Genomic DNA, 14,724 nt, shown 5'->3' with positions numbered 1-14,724 from the left:
TATTGTTAGGGTCAAAGAGGTAAGGGAATTAAGAAAGGGTAAGGAAGAATAAATTCTTTTTTTAAGGTCAAGAATAAGAGTAGAGAGGGCTTATGGGAACACACATGAACAGATCAAGGTGGCACTGCTTCAGGACATTCAATGAAATATCAGTCAACTGACGGAATTTAACAAGAGAGATCATATACTTATTATGTGTCAGGAACTTTACTAGGTTCTAAGCTTGGTGTCCAATTAAACTGAATGTAACTGTTATTGTTGAATGTTCATTACTTGTCCTTGCTCCAGAATAATACAATGGAAGTGAGCCAAGTATTTCAAAGAGCAACTCAAAACAGCAGTTTTGAATACTGAAGGAGATTAATATTCTGAACCCACTGAAATATAAAAAGGAAATAGGATGCGTATAAATTGTTGGCATCCATATAAAAATTAAGGAGTAAGTTATGAAACTAGAAATGAACTATTAGCACCTGGAAGCACCTGGTTGACTCAGTTGGTTAAGTGTCTGACTCTTGATTTTAGCTCAGATCATGATCTCACAATTCATAAGACAAAGCCCCACATTGGGCTCTGTGCCGTCAGCATGGATTGGGATTCTCTCTCATCCTCTCTCTCCCCACCTCCCAACTAATGCTCTCTCTCTCAAATCAATAAAAATTTTAAAAAAAGGAAAATATCTGGAAAGAACACAAATATATGGAGATAAAATAACATGCTACTAAATAATGAGTAAGTCAACCAAGAAATCAAAGACAAAATTTAAAAATACATGAAAACAAAATAAAATGAAAGCACAACAGTCCAAAATCTTTGGAATAGAGCAAAGCTATTCTAAGAGGGAGTTGATAGCAACATAGGACTTACTCAAAAAGCAAGAAAAACTTCAAAGGAATAACCTAAACTTATACCTAAAGGAGCTAAAAAAGAAAAGCAAACAAGCTCCAAACCAGTAGAAAAAAGAAAGAAAAGAACAGAGGAGAAATATATTAAATAGAAGCTGAATAACCAATAGAAGAGATCAATGAAATCAGGAGCTGCTTCTTTGAAGAGACCAACAAAATTGATAAACAGATCCATAAAAAAGGAGGACTCAAACAAAATCAGAAGGAAAAGAGGAGAAATGAAAACTGACAGAAATACAAAGGAATATGATGAAAAATTCTATATGAACAATTGGACAACCTAGAAGAAATGGATAAATTCTTAGAAATATATAACCTCTCAAAACTGAATCAGGGAGAAAGAGAAAATTTTTTTTTCTTTTCAAATTTTTATTTAAATTCTAGTTAGTTAACACACAGTGCAATAGCAATATTAGTTTCAGGAGTACAATTCAGTTGTTCATCAATTACATACAACTCATAGCACTCATCATAACAACTCCCATTAAAATTTTTTTAAATGTTTGGGGCGCCTGGGTGGCTTAGTCGGTTAAGCGTCCGACTTTTGCTTAGGTCATGATCTCACGGTTCATGGGTTCGAGCCCCGCGTCGGGCTCTGTGCTGACTGCCAGCTCAGAGCCTGGAGCCTGTTTCAGAGTCTGTGACTCCCTCTCTCTCTGACCCTCCCCTGCTCACGCTGTCTCTCTCTCTCTCTCTCCTAGAAATTAATAAAACATTAAAAAAAATTTTTTTTTAAATTTTTTAAAAATGTTTTTAATGTATTTTTGAGAGGCAAAGAGATAGAACATGAGTGGGGGAGGCGCAGAGAGAGAGAAAGACACAGAATCTGAAGCAGGCTACAGGCTCTGAACTGTGAGCACAAAGCCTGACACAAAGCTTGAACTCCCAAACTGTGAGATCATGACCTGAGCTGAAGTTGGATGCATAGCTGATTGAGCCACCCAGGCGGCCTAACAACTGCCCTCCTTACTATCCATCACTGATCTAGCCCATCCCTCACTCACCTCCCTCCAGCAACCTTCAGTTTGCTCTCTATCTTTATGAGTCTTTTATAGTTTGTTTTTGTCTCTCTTTTCCTTTCCCTCCTATATGCTCATCTGTTCTGTTTCTTAAATTCCACATAAGGTGCGGAGAAAGGGGAACAATCTTTCTGCTGGTGGGAATGCAAACTGGTGCAGCCACTCTGGAGAACAGTATGGAGGTTCCTCAAAAAGTTAAAAATAGAACTACCCTATGATTCAGCAATTGCACTAACAGGTACTTACTCAAAGGATACAAAAATACAGACTCAAGGGGGTACATGCACCCTGATGTTTATAGCAGCATTATTAACAGTAGCATTACTGATGAATGTTAACTAACTGATGAATGGATAAATAAATGTGGTGTATATATACAATGGAATATTACTCAGCTATTAAAAAGAATGAAATCTCACTATTTGCAATGATATGGATAGAGCTAGAATGTATTATGTTAACTGAAGTAAGTTAGTCAGAGAAAGACAAATACCATATGATTTCACTCATCTGTAGAATTTAAGAAATAGAAAATGTGAATAGACTAATTAGCAGTAATGACATTGAATCATTAATAAAACAAAAACAAAAACAAAACAAAACAAAAACTCCCAACAAACAGAAGTCCAAAACCAGATGGCTTCACAGATGACTTCTAACAAACATTTAAAGAAGATTTAATATGTATTCTTCTAAAACTATTCTAGAAAATAGAGGATGAAGGAAAGCTTCTAAATTCATTCTATGAAAAAAAGAGTATTACAAGGCCAATAACTCTGATAAACATGGATGCAAAAAATCCTCAACAAAGCATTAGCAAACTGAATCAAAAAATACATTGAAAATCATTTACCATGATCAAGTAGGATTTATTCTTGGGATGCAAAGGAGATCCAATATTTGCAAGTCAAATCAACATGATACAACACGTCAATAGGAGAAAGGATAAAAACCATATGATAATTTCAATAGATGCAGAAAAAGCATTTGACAAATTACAACATCCGTTCATGATAATAGCCCTCGACAAAGTAGAGTTAGAGGGAACATACCTCTACATAATAAAGTCCATCTATGAAAAACCCACAGTTAACATCATCCTCAGTGCTGAAAAACTGAGATCCTTTCACCTAAGATATGGATGTCCATTCTCACCACTTTTATTCAGCATAGTACTGGAAGTCCTAGCCACAGCAGTCAGACAAGAAAAAGAAATAAAAAGCATCCAAATTGGTAAAGAAAAAGTAATTTTTTTACTATGTGCAGATGACATATGTATAGGAAACTCTAAAGATTCTACCAAAAAACCTACTAAAACTGGTAAATGAATTCCATAAGGTCACAGGATACAAATTCAACATACAGAAATCTGTTGCATTTCTATACATTAATAATCAACTAGCAGAAAGAGAAATTAAGAAAATAATCCTGTTTATAATTGCAGCAAAAAGAATAAAATACCTAGGAATAAACTTAAACTGAGAAGGCAAAACCTATACTCTTAAAATGATAAAAACTTGATGAAAGAAATTGAACACAACACAAACAAATGAAAAGATATCCCATACTTACAGATTAGAAGAATAAATATTGTTAAAATGCCCATGTTACTCAAAACAATCTACAGATTTAATGCAATCCGTATCAAAAAACCCCAAGAGCAATTTTCACAGACTAGTACAAATAATCCTAAAATTCATATGGAGCCACAAAAGAACCTGAATAGCCAAAGAAATCTTGAAAACAAAACAAAACAAAAACATCCTGGGAATATCATTATCCTGGATTTCAAGATATGCTGCAAAGCTATAGTAATCAAAATAGCAAGGATCTGACACAAAGTTAGACATATAGATCAATAGAACAGAGAGCCCAGGAATAAATCCACTATTAATATGTCCATTAATCTTTTACAAAGGAGGCAAAAATATGCATTGGGAAAAAGTCTCGTCAGCCAGTGGCGTTGGGAAAACTGGACAGCTACATGCAAAAAAAAAAAAAAAGGAAATAGAGACAGAGACAGAGAAAGAAATAGAAAGAAAGAAAGAAAGAAGGAAAGAAAAAGAAAGAAAGAAAGAAAGAAAGAAAGAAAGAAAGAAAGAAAGAAAGAGAAAGAAAGAAAGAAAGTTGGATCACTTTCTTACACCACACACAAAAATAAACTCATAAATGGATACAGGACCTAAATATAAGATCTGAAACCATAACATTCCTAAAAGAGAGCACAGGCAAGAATTTCTCTGATGTGAGCTGTAGCAACATTTTTCTAGATATGTCTTCTGAGGCAAGGGAAACAAAAGTAAATACAAGCTATTGGGACATCAAAATAAAAGCTTCTTCACAGCAAAGGAAACAATCAACAGAACTAAAGGCAACCTATTTAATGGGAGAAGATATTTGCAAACAACTTATCCAATAAATGGTTAGTATCCAAAATAGCTAAAGAACTTATACAACTCAACAACAAAAAAACAAATAATCCAAATTTTAAAATGGGCCGAAGACATGAACAGACATTTCTCTAAGAATACACACAGATTGCCACTAGACACATGAAAAGATGCTCAACATCATTCATCACCAGGGAAATGCAAATCAAAACCACAATGAAATATCATTTCATACCTGTTAAAATGGCTAGTATTAAAAACCAGAAACAAGTGCTGGTGAGAATGTGAAGGGAAAGGAACCCTCATGCACTGTTTTTCGGAATACAAACTGGTGCAGCCACTGTGGAAAACAGTATGGAGTTTCCTCAAAAAATTAAAAATAGAACTACCATATGATTTAGTAATTCCACTACTGGGTATTTACCCACAGAACACAAAAACACTAATTCAAAAAGATATATGCTCCCCTATCTTTATAGAAGCATTATTTACAATAGCCAAGCTATGGAAGCAGCCCAAGTATCCATCAATAGACAAATGGATAAAGAAGAGATGGATATATATATACATTCATTATATGTATATGTATATATGTATATATATATTATATACATTCATTACAGAATGAAGTATTACTCAGCCATAAAAAAGAGTGAAATCTTGCCATTTGCAAGAACATGGATGAATCTAGGGAGTACACTGCCAAATGAAACAAACCTGTTAAAGAATGACAGATACCATCTGATTTTACTTATGTGTGGAATTTATGAAACAAAACAAATGAACAATTAAGAAATGAGACAAACCAAGGGAGCTTGGGTGGCTCAGTTGGTTAAGGTCTGACTCTGATTTCAGCTCATGTCATAATCTCATGGTTTATGGGTTCCAGCCCCCCATAAGGCTCTGAGGTATGAGAGCAGAGTCTGCTTGGGATCCTCTCTCTCTCTCTCTCTCTCTCTCTCTTTCTTTCTCTCCCTCTCTCTCTTTCTCTATGTCTCTGTCTCTCTCCCAAACCCCCGCCGTCCCTCCCCCACTCACTTTCTTCCTGTTTCTCTCAGTCTCTGTCCCCCTCTCTCTTTCTCTCTCAAAATAAATAAAACTTAAAAAAAAAAAAAAAAGACAAACCAAAGAACAGATTCTTAACTACAAAGAGTGAACTGATGGTGACCAAAGAGGGTGTGGGTGGGGGGATGGGTGAAATAGGTGAAGGGGGTCACGAACACACTTATGATGAGTACCAAGTAATGTATGGAATTATTGAAACACTACATTTTACACCTGAAGGTAATATAACTCTGTATTGTTAACTATATAGGAATAAAATTTTAAAAAATAAAACGGAAAAAAAAGGAATAAAGGGGCAAATAATTGAGTAGGCTGTTCATTCAGGACTTTTCCTTTAAAGGTTGGCTCAAATAACACAAATGGAGGACTAGTCAGGAGGTGTGCCTTATCTATATTGTGAAACTATTTTTATTCCTACAAATCATAATAAGATCATGTCAAAAAACAGATGTTTATTATTAATGAGACAGTTTGGTTGCGCAGGGAAATAAATATAGGAAGAAATCACAAAAGGATGAAGGAAATCTATGTAGGCATTACTGGGGATGCGGTCTGTCAATCATAAAACATTATCATAAAGAAATACTAAATGTGATGGGATGAGATTTCTCTACAAAGAGGTAGCAATAGTAGAGCAGGTACAGTTTTCTTATACATGGTGAGATCAAAATGGTAGTAAAGAAAAATGACTTAAAAATAATAAAAAATCCAAAGACCAGGACAGAGAAGTTGGATGAGAATCAAGAAAATAAGGCCAAAATCCATAAAAATGGGGGAAAACGCATGTCATCACATGAAGATATAAAGTGCATGAAAGCTAGTGAGAGTTTGTGCTGTATTCCTATGTGGGGAAGAAAATTTTAAAAGAAAATGAAAGATGAAAATGAATTCACCTGAAAAGAAAATGAAATACCTGAGGGGTCTGGATAATATCATTCAAATACAAGCAGTGACAAATTGGGTAGCTTCTCTCCAGTTTTCTCATACATAACTTATATTCAACATACTGCATACAAGTATGCTGTCAAGAATTATTTTATAGCCCATTGGACCAACAGAGAAATCGTAAGGAAACCTTAAGTAGCTCTTGTACCTGCTACCAGACAGAAGGCGAAGAATTCTAAGCCTAGTTTCACCCTAGTGAGTTTCAATAGTAGGATAGTAGGAAATATCAATAGCTGGTGGCCAGTCTTTGAATTCTCCTGCTTTTGTCGAAATCTGGCAGAAGACAGAACTACAACTAAAGAGAAATAAGAGGGACATGGGCAGAAAAATGTTCTGGGATAATTAAAATTGAGAAACATCCAGATCTACTCAGTAGAAGAGTTTGTCAAGGCCCTGTTATTTCTGGAATGTTTCCTCCGTGCTTTAATGAAGCTAGGAGGGAAATAACCTTACCCCCATTTTAGAGATGAGATATCTGAAGCACTAGGAAATTAGTAACTACTTCAGCTACATGCCCAGTCAAGTGTTAGAGATGGCATTTGAAAACAAGCCACTTAGTGTCCTAAAGGCTATATGCTTAGTCGTCATGCTATGCTACTACAGCACTTCTTTACTTTGTCATATAAAATGATGTGTCCAACCAGTAAATGGAAAACGATAGAAAATCTGTACAGACAATGCCTAATATATTAATATGTTGAATTCCCATGAAATTATTAAATATTATAGAAATACTGTTGTTGTCACAATGATAGCAAGAAAAGCTCTGAGTATAAAATCATTCAATAGACACATGTATTTTGAATGCCCTTTTGTCATTAATATGTAATATACTACATTAATAATAAAATATATTAATAGTCTAATGTAATAATATGTAATAGAATAGTGTTAATGTTAAGAAAAATAAATAAATGCTAATGCAATTATTTAGTAGGAGAGAACTTAAAAACATTCAATAAATCAGGTTCAGTTTTCCCTAAGATACACCATTTAGCTAATTAAATAACTATTTAAAATAGTTTTTTAATTTAATAAAATGCATTAGAGGTATCTGCCATCATATCATCCTTAATTATTTTCTCTTCTTTAGCAAATTTAGTGATTCAATTAAACTGCCTTTGTACTTGAGTATGGTTCTAGAAAGACATGTTAAGAGAAGCCTGTAGAACTAAAAACTGGGTTTAGAAAAAGGGAGGGTTGCCTATTTGCATGGCTTCTGCAGTTACCCACACCCCCCATCACTGCACTCCTTTCCAAAGACTTAAGCTCTTGTTCACTATTACATTACCATTACGATGTCCAACCCTATTCTTTTCCTGCAAACCCATTATCTGTCAACCTGTTTTGTCACTCTGTCCTTATAGTTGTGTCCTAGAGCTTGCCGTTATCAACACATTCTCTCATCTCAGGGCCTTAGAGTTGAGCTGTTCTTCCAGTCTTGAATGCTCTGTCTCCATGTATCTGCACAGCTCACTCCTACAATTCGAGTCTTCAGGTCTTTGCCCAATATCACCTTCTAGGGAGGCCTTTGCTGACCTTCCTGTTTAAAATTTCTGCTCTCCTCCCCACTGACATTCCTCATCACTTCTGCTTTCTTTATTTTCCTTCAGAGCATTTTTTTTTTTAACTAGGGTTCATACCCAGTGCAGAGCCCAAGACCTGAGCTGAGATCAAGAGTTGGACACCTAACTGACTGAGACACCCATGCAGCCTTACTTCACAGCACTCTTAATCATCAGATATACTGTATCTTCTCACCAGTATCTAGTTTATCATTGGTCATCTACACGAGGAGGGAGTTTCTGTGCTTTGTTCACTCATGTATTGCCAGAGCCTTGAATACTACCTACAACACAACAGGGTCCCACAACTCTGTGGAAAGTAGGATTGTGATGAAATAAAAAAGAAAAAAGATTACTGCGAGTCTGGACAGTTGTATACTTTATGAGGGGTATAAATTTATCTTTGGAAAGTCCATTCAAAATGTGAACACAATGAAGAAAATGATGCCAATTAAAGCATGTGGACTTTCTCTAAGATAGCATAGTTGTTTGATTCTCTCCAGAAAACATCGGCTTTTTATTTTTTTAAGTAGCCCCAACGTGGGACTTGAACTCACAACTCTGAGATGGAGACCTGGGCTGACATCAAGAGTTGATGCTTAACCAACTGAGCCACCCATGGTGCCCCTAAAACGTCCGTTTTCTGACAGTATAGGGTAGTATGTGGTGCTGCACTTCTGCAAAACAGTTCCCACTCTTCTGTGTATGATTAGGTTTTGAACTAGGAATTCTCCAGTGATTTAATTCCCTGACTAAAAGTCAGTTCCAAAAGGAAATATCATGCTTTGTTACGGCTTTCTGAAGAAACTGTTCATGAGGGTTCTGGTCATGAAGACTGAAATCTCAATTCAGCAAGCACATTTCTTTACAGGTGTTATTTCTTTTACTATTTGCTATGAGTCTATTATATTTGTATGGGTAAGTATACAATGATTTATAATATAATCATCAGTTGTAACCATGTGTTTATTAATAAGTATAATATATAATATTAATGTTACTATATCAATAGTGTAAAATATATAATATGTATAAATATATTATTTATAATACAATAAAATATATGTCATAGTAGTTAATAAATACAGTATCTTATTAAACATAACTTATAATAAATATATGTAACTTGATATATATTGATATTATTATGATTATATAACTATATAAACATAAGAATAATATATTAAATTATGTTCTATTTATTTTTTATTTTCTTATTTCTTTTTTATCATTTATTTTAATTCTAACAACCAGAATGTGTCAACTAACACTAAGACAATAGAACTTAAGAGTAAACTGTCAGCAAACAGATAGTAATAAGAACTCTCCAACCTTTTCTCTCTTTTTTTTTGTTTGGTTTTCTTGTTTTTAATTTTTTTTAATGTTTTATTTATTTCTGAGAAAGAGAGAGACAGAGAAAGAGAGAGAGAGACAGCGTGAGCAGGGGAGGGTCAGAGAGAGAGGGAGATACAGAATCTGAAGCAGGCTCCAGGTTCTGAGTTAGCTGTCAGCACAGAGCCCGATGCAGGGCTTGAACCCACGAACTGTGAGATCATGACCTGAGCCGAAGTTGGACGCTTAACTGACTGAGCCACCCAGGCGCCCCTAGCCATTTCTCTCTTTTGACATTCAACTACTCATCTTTGAGGTATCCCTGATACCTGAAGGGCCAGGGATTAGTACAATGACTTGGCTTTTGTTGTGTCCTTTTGTGTGGCTGGAAGGTTGTCCCTATTTACCTTGGGCAATATTCTGGACATTTCGTACATCCAGAATGGCATATTCATCTGATTGAGCAATTTATCGGAGTTTTACATTAATCTGTGTTATTTTGGAATCTGGCAGCTCAGTCTAAGAGCAACACCAGTCTGCATTCTATATTTTCTGCCAAGAGTTGTTCCTCAGGTCTTGGACTTCCTCGGGTTAAACCAACATCCACAACAAACAAAAAAGAACCTAAACAGATTCCATTTTTTTCTTCGAAGGAAACTAGTTTTCTGAGCAGACTAGCGCAGCAAGCTGAGTCTCCGTGTGCCCAGGTGTCCACTTCTGTCTAATTCTCCCCGGAGATGAGTGAGCGTGGAGTGCTGCATGAGCCCTACGTGTTTATCTGGGACTCACACAGGTGTATCATGGAACCCCCGCTGGCCACCACTGCCTTCTGAAATTCTCAAGAGCTCTGCAGTCATTGATAACGATAAGAACCCTTCTCTGAGCTTCAAGTCTTAGGAAAATACATGCCAGCCTCCATGTTCAAACTTTAAAGTCACAAACAGAAATCAAGTTGACCGTACTTGGTGGACGTCTGAAGACTTTTTGAAAATTTGAAAGAATGACAGCCTTTATCCATTTATTTCATAATCACTTTAATTTATGTAGTTATCTGCCTGAAAATCCTTTTGATGCTAAAAAGCTGCCATAGTTTTAATATCTTTGTTCTTGGAGAGATTAAAGCTGGATCCTTCAGGGAAGCCTTAAAGGAGACAAGACAGGGAGTTGAGGGGCCTCTTAGTGGGCATCTTCACCTGTTCTCTCCGTAAGACTTCACTGAGCGGCATTCTAAGGGGACTAATGTTGCCTCCAGATTGAGGCCACTGGCTTATGGCTTATAAATATAACAATGACCAGAGTGTTCCAAAATAACACATTTCCCCTGTTTTTCAGAACCAAAAAGATGTCAGTAATAATAATAATAATAATAATAATAATATAAACACAGAATAATTTAGAGGCTCTCACCCTGGTTTTCTAAATAGCAAAACTATCAAATCCTAAAACATATATACCTTTAAAAAATGGGCTGATTTTAGGAATGGGTAGCAATCCTCCACAAAAAATGATGACATTCATTAAGATTGATAATAATGAATATAATTAATAATTCATAACAAAAAAAATTAAAGGGTTATTTTTTTAAAATCCGAATTTTTAAAAGATGGAGCCAGTGTTAGTTATATACTCTGCTTTCCTTTGGCGATGTGGTCAATACTTACAGAGAATTCAGAGAGCGTAGTCCGTGGAAAGCATCTGGTGCTAGTTCTGAGATCTGATTATTGCTCAGGTCACTAAGATTAGAAATAGGGTTAGGTTAAATTAAATGGAATGTCAGTGAGGATTTACTGTAGGAGAAAGCTATTTACTGCCTTTACATGTCGATTTTGCACCTATTAATACATGTATATAATTTGTAACATAAAACATCTGAAGCATCTTAAACTAAAAAAAAAAAAAATCAGACTTTCAACTCAATTATTGGCTCTTTTCTTAAATTATTATAAAAGATGCCATGTCTTATTTTTGAAAATAGAACATATAAGATTTGACTGCATACTATATTGATCACATACATTCATGTGGGTGTGAATCAATATGTTAAATTACAGAGAACGTTAAACTATTACATAGTTTAGCTTTTAACATCACAGTATTATAAAACTAGCAATTGGGTAGTCACATCACTTAATATTTAAGCTGTCAAACACCCAAATATTCATACTTTAGTGAACGTCTGCATGGTCATGACCTGTATAATTTAAAAAATTACATATATTACAGAATATTATTCACTCACATTCTTCTAAGCTTTTTATATGGTGAGAAAGCTCCAGGAGGGATGACCTTGATTGAGTTCTGTTCCAAACGTCTGCAATGAAAAAATTCAATTTTTAAATGGAAACATGAGGTCTCAGGAATGTTTAATTCAAGCCCAGGATTCATGTCAAGAAGGAACATTGATGCTTTTCATGAGTGATTCTTTTTTTCTTCCTCAAAAAGAAGTACTCAAATTAATTGTTCTGTGCCCTAAATGTGGAGCAAGACTGGGAATAAAAACAAAGCAATTATAAAGTGAATAAAAATATCCTGATTTTAAGGCATTACAGGTCCATTAATATTTAAGTCTGGACTTTGTATAAAAGAGAAAGCACCTGTAAGAAATGTACTTGGAAGTACATTATAACAACCTTTATATCAGTAAGAGAAATACGTAGTAACCCTGAACAGATGTATAACATGTTTTAGAGATAATTATAACTCTTCCACAAAGGAAATTGCTGTTGAATATTAAATTTTATAAACCTTTTATTTCCTCTATAGAAAACATATTATAGATTCAAAAAAGGCTGTTATGCTCAGAAAATTAAGTTTGCAGCTTCTTAAGAGGTACAATCTTAAATTCCAATCCATTAAGTACCATAGGTTCTTTTCGGTAGGACTGGCTGGATTCTGAATATTTCATGTGAAAACCACTGCAGCAAAGTGCATTCAAACACAACTGAAGTGTTTTATCATGCACCAAAATCAGAGTTGAAAATAAATCTATGGTTCTGTTTTCACAGAAAGACACGATTTTACCTACTTATCATTTATGAATGACATAAAAAAATACATTTCCTTAAGTGTTTCACCAAATATTGTGTCCATCAAAAAGTGCTGCCTCTCAGCTTCACCTCTATCCATGTGAACATTGTAAAAAACATTTCCCATCCCTTCCCCTCTTCTCTCTGCATCCTAGAGGCTGACTCTTGGGAACCATATAATCCCAGGTTCACTTCCCAACTGACTTTTGTGGAATTTGACCAATGAAAGGCACTGGTGGAGACTGAAGGTAGGATGAGGCAAGAAGCCAGGATATTCTCCCTTCTTCTGTCTCAGGGGATGCCCCTGGCAGTGGTCTCATCTCCTTTCTAATGTAGGCTCCTGCTGGGGCCACAAACTGGCTTTGCATAACATCCTTTTCTTCTTAGATCTTTGTAGACATGGATGTGGAGGCGGCTTTCTATTCTCTGTGTCACCTTCACAACTGCTTAATTTCAGTCCTCATATTAAATCCCTCAGTTAAAGTACCTAGCATGAGCTTCATTTCCCTGCCTGAATTAAAAATACCTATACAAAAATATAGCTAGGTATACATATTTATATATAAATGCAAGAACTATATATAAATATGTTGACTATACATGTGTATATACATGTTGACTATACATTGTTTCATTTTTTTTGAATGTTGGAAAAAATTGAATGTTGAATAAGGATGTATGTTTGTATGTATCACCAACACGTGATACATACATTTGGTGAAGAACACCAAATCAAAACAAACAAAGTATCCCCAGAAGGTTAAGTACAAATGCCTACATTTTGGTCTTTTCTGATTCCAAAGCCCTTCTTTAGTTCCAGGCTTTCTTCAATAACCTCAGGGTTCACGCTGACCACCTTATCTCTACACGCAGTGAGTATCTACAGTCATTATTGCTCTTCAACTCACTGTAGCATTTGATAAGACTAACAATACTTCTTCCCTGGATGCGGTACTATATACCTCTGGTTCTCTTCTCTTTCTCCATCTCTGGATTTGCTTTCTAATCCTCTAAATCCAGCTATTCCCCAAGTTACTGTCCCTTTCTCTCTCACACAGAAGGTAATTATTTCTCTACAAATTAGTTATGATTCTCTCCCTCCAAAAGACAGAAAATATTATGTTCACACTAAAGATAAATTCAAGTTTATTTACAAAATATATAAGGAAGAAATCTGAAACTCCTTATAATACACCACTCAAATCAGTGAGTTTTACTTTAATTTTTTGCATGCATACTTATTTTATATCACTGAAGTCTTACTGTATAGAGGATTTTGAGTTGTATACCTTGTATCAAATATCATACCATACATGTTGTCCTAATATCACTAGATATTTTGGGAGATGTTATTTTTAATGTCTTTATAACACTTACTTATCAAAATGGACCATGGTTCTTTAACCATTCTAATAGATTAGTCACTTAGGTTAGTAATAATTTTATGTAATTATTAATAATGTGGTTTAGTTATTTTAAGACAACTGAAGCATGGCCTCCTCCTGAAGCCTTACTTTATTTTCTCAGGTATGGCTACTTGTATCTTTCTTTATATATCCAAGGACATTCTCTTCTCTGCACCTCTGCTCTGTCTCACTGTATTCTAGTCATTTTTCACATTTCCCTCCTCCACCAGGTTTGTTGGCTCCTAAGGGGCAGATTTACCCCAGAAGACAAGAAATAAATCGTACAAAGAAAATATAGATTTGGCATCTGGATTATTTATCTAGGTCTTGAGAAAGGGTATTTTTTTCAAAATCTCTAAATATAACAAAGGACATTTAAATCATTTCACTGTTACACTATCGATCAGAATGTTATAGATTGATGGTTTAGAGACACATTTTTTTTTTGCTGTGATCCATTCTTTTAGTTAGATTTTAAGAAGTTTAAAATGTAATCAATGAAAATACAGTGAAAGCAAGCTATAGATGCATGACTATTGACTAGAGGACTTTCTGCAAACCTAGGCCAATGAAGAATCATTTCATTTTGTTAAAGATTAGCTCAAAATAATGTAAATCTATGATGAGAAAAAATAAAAATTCTTAGCATCTGGTAGATTTCTTTCAATGCAAACAGTAATGGAAAACCATTTAATATGACTACTTTTCTTAAATATCATTTCAAGTTCTTGAAAATAAGAAAACCAGTAGTCATTCATTCATTAATTCTTTCTTTCACCCTCTGTACTCTACCTGTGCAAAATATACTAAATGAATGAAATTCAATGGTGATTGGAAGCAAACATGTTTATACCCTTATACCCTTGTGGAAGGGCATAATGGAAGGTTTAATGATAAAGCATCTAATTTGCTATTACATTTCCAGTTTAAACTTGTTTAGTACAAGTTTAAAAAAATGATATATTCAGCATGGAAATATCAATGACATTAATTCACAAATGTGGCCAAGCTAATTCTATTATCTATTATAACTGAAGAGCTTCCTTAGAAATTTTAAAATTCATTTATTAT

The 14,724-nt window shown here is 34.8% G+C and overlaps 1 protein-coding gene across 3 annotated transcripts in view; it reads right to left on the bottom strand.

The window, feature by feature from the left end:
* SLIT2 (slit guidance ligand 2) overlaps positions 1 to 14,724 on the bottom strand; it is a 370,098-nt gene that overhangs the window by 99,367 nt on the left and 256,007 nt on the right. For all 3 annotated transcript variants that reach the window (XM_077750411.1, XM_077750413.1, XM_077750412.1), the window contains exons 10-11: positions 11,461 to 11,532; positions 10,883 to 10,954 (exon numbers count right to left, since the gene is read on the bottom strand). In XM_077750411.1, coding sequence (XP_077606537.1) covers positions 10,883 to 10,954; positions 11,461 to 11,532 — 144 coding nt within the window. The remainder of the gene's footprint in view (positions 1 to 10,882; positions 10,955 to 11,460; positions 11,533 to 14,724) is intronic.

Source organism: Crocuta crocuta, unplaced genomic scaffold (genome assembly GCF_008692635.1).
Source record: "Crocuta crocuta isolate KB4526 unplaced genomic scaffold, BGI_CrCroc_1.0 scaffold179, whole genome shotgun sequence".
NCBI lineage: Eukaryota > Metazoa > Chordata > Mammalia > Carnivora > Hyaenidae > Crocuta > Crocuta crocuta.
Note: the sequence above shows the minus strand (reverse complement) of the source record. Positions and strands in the feature narration are given on the sequence as shown.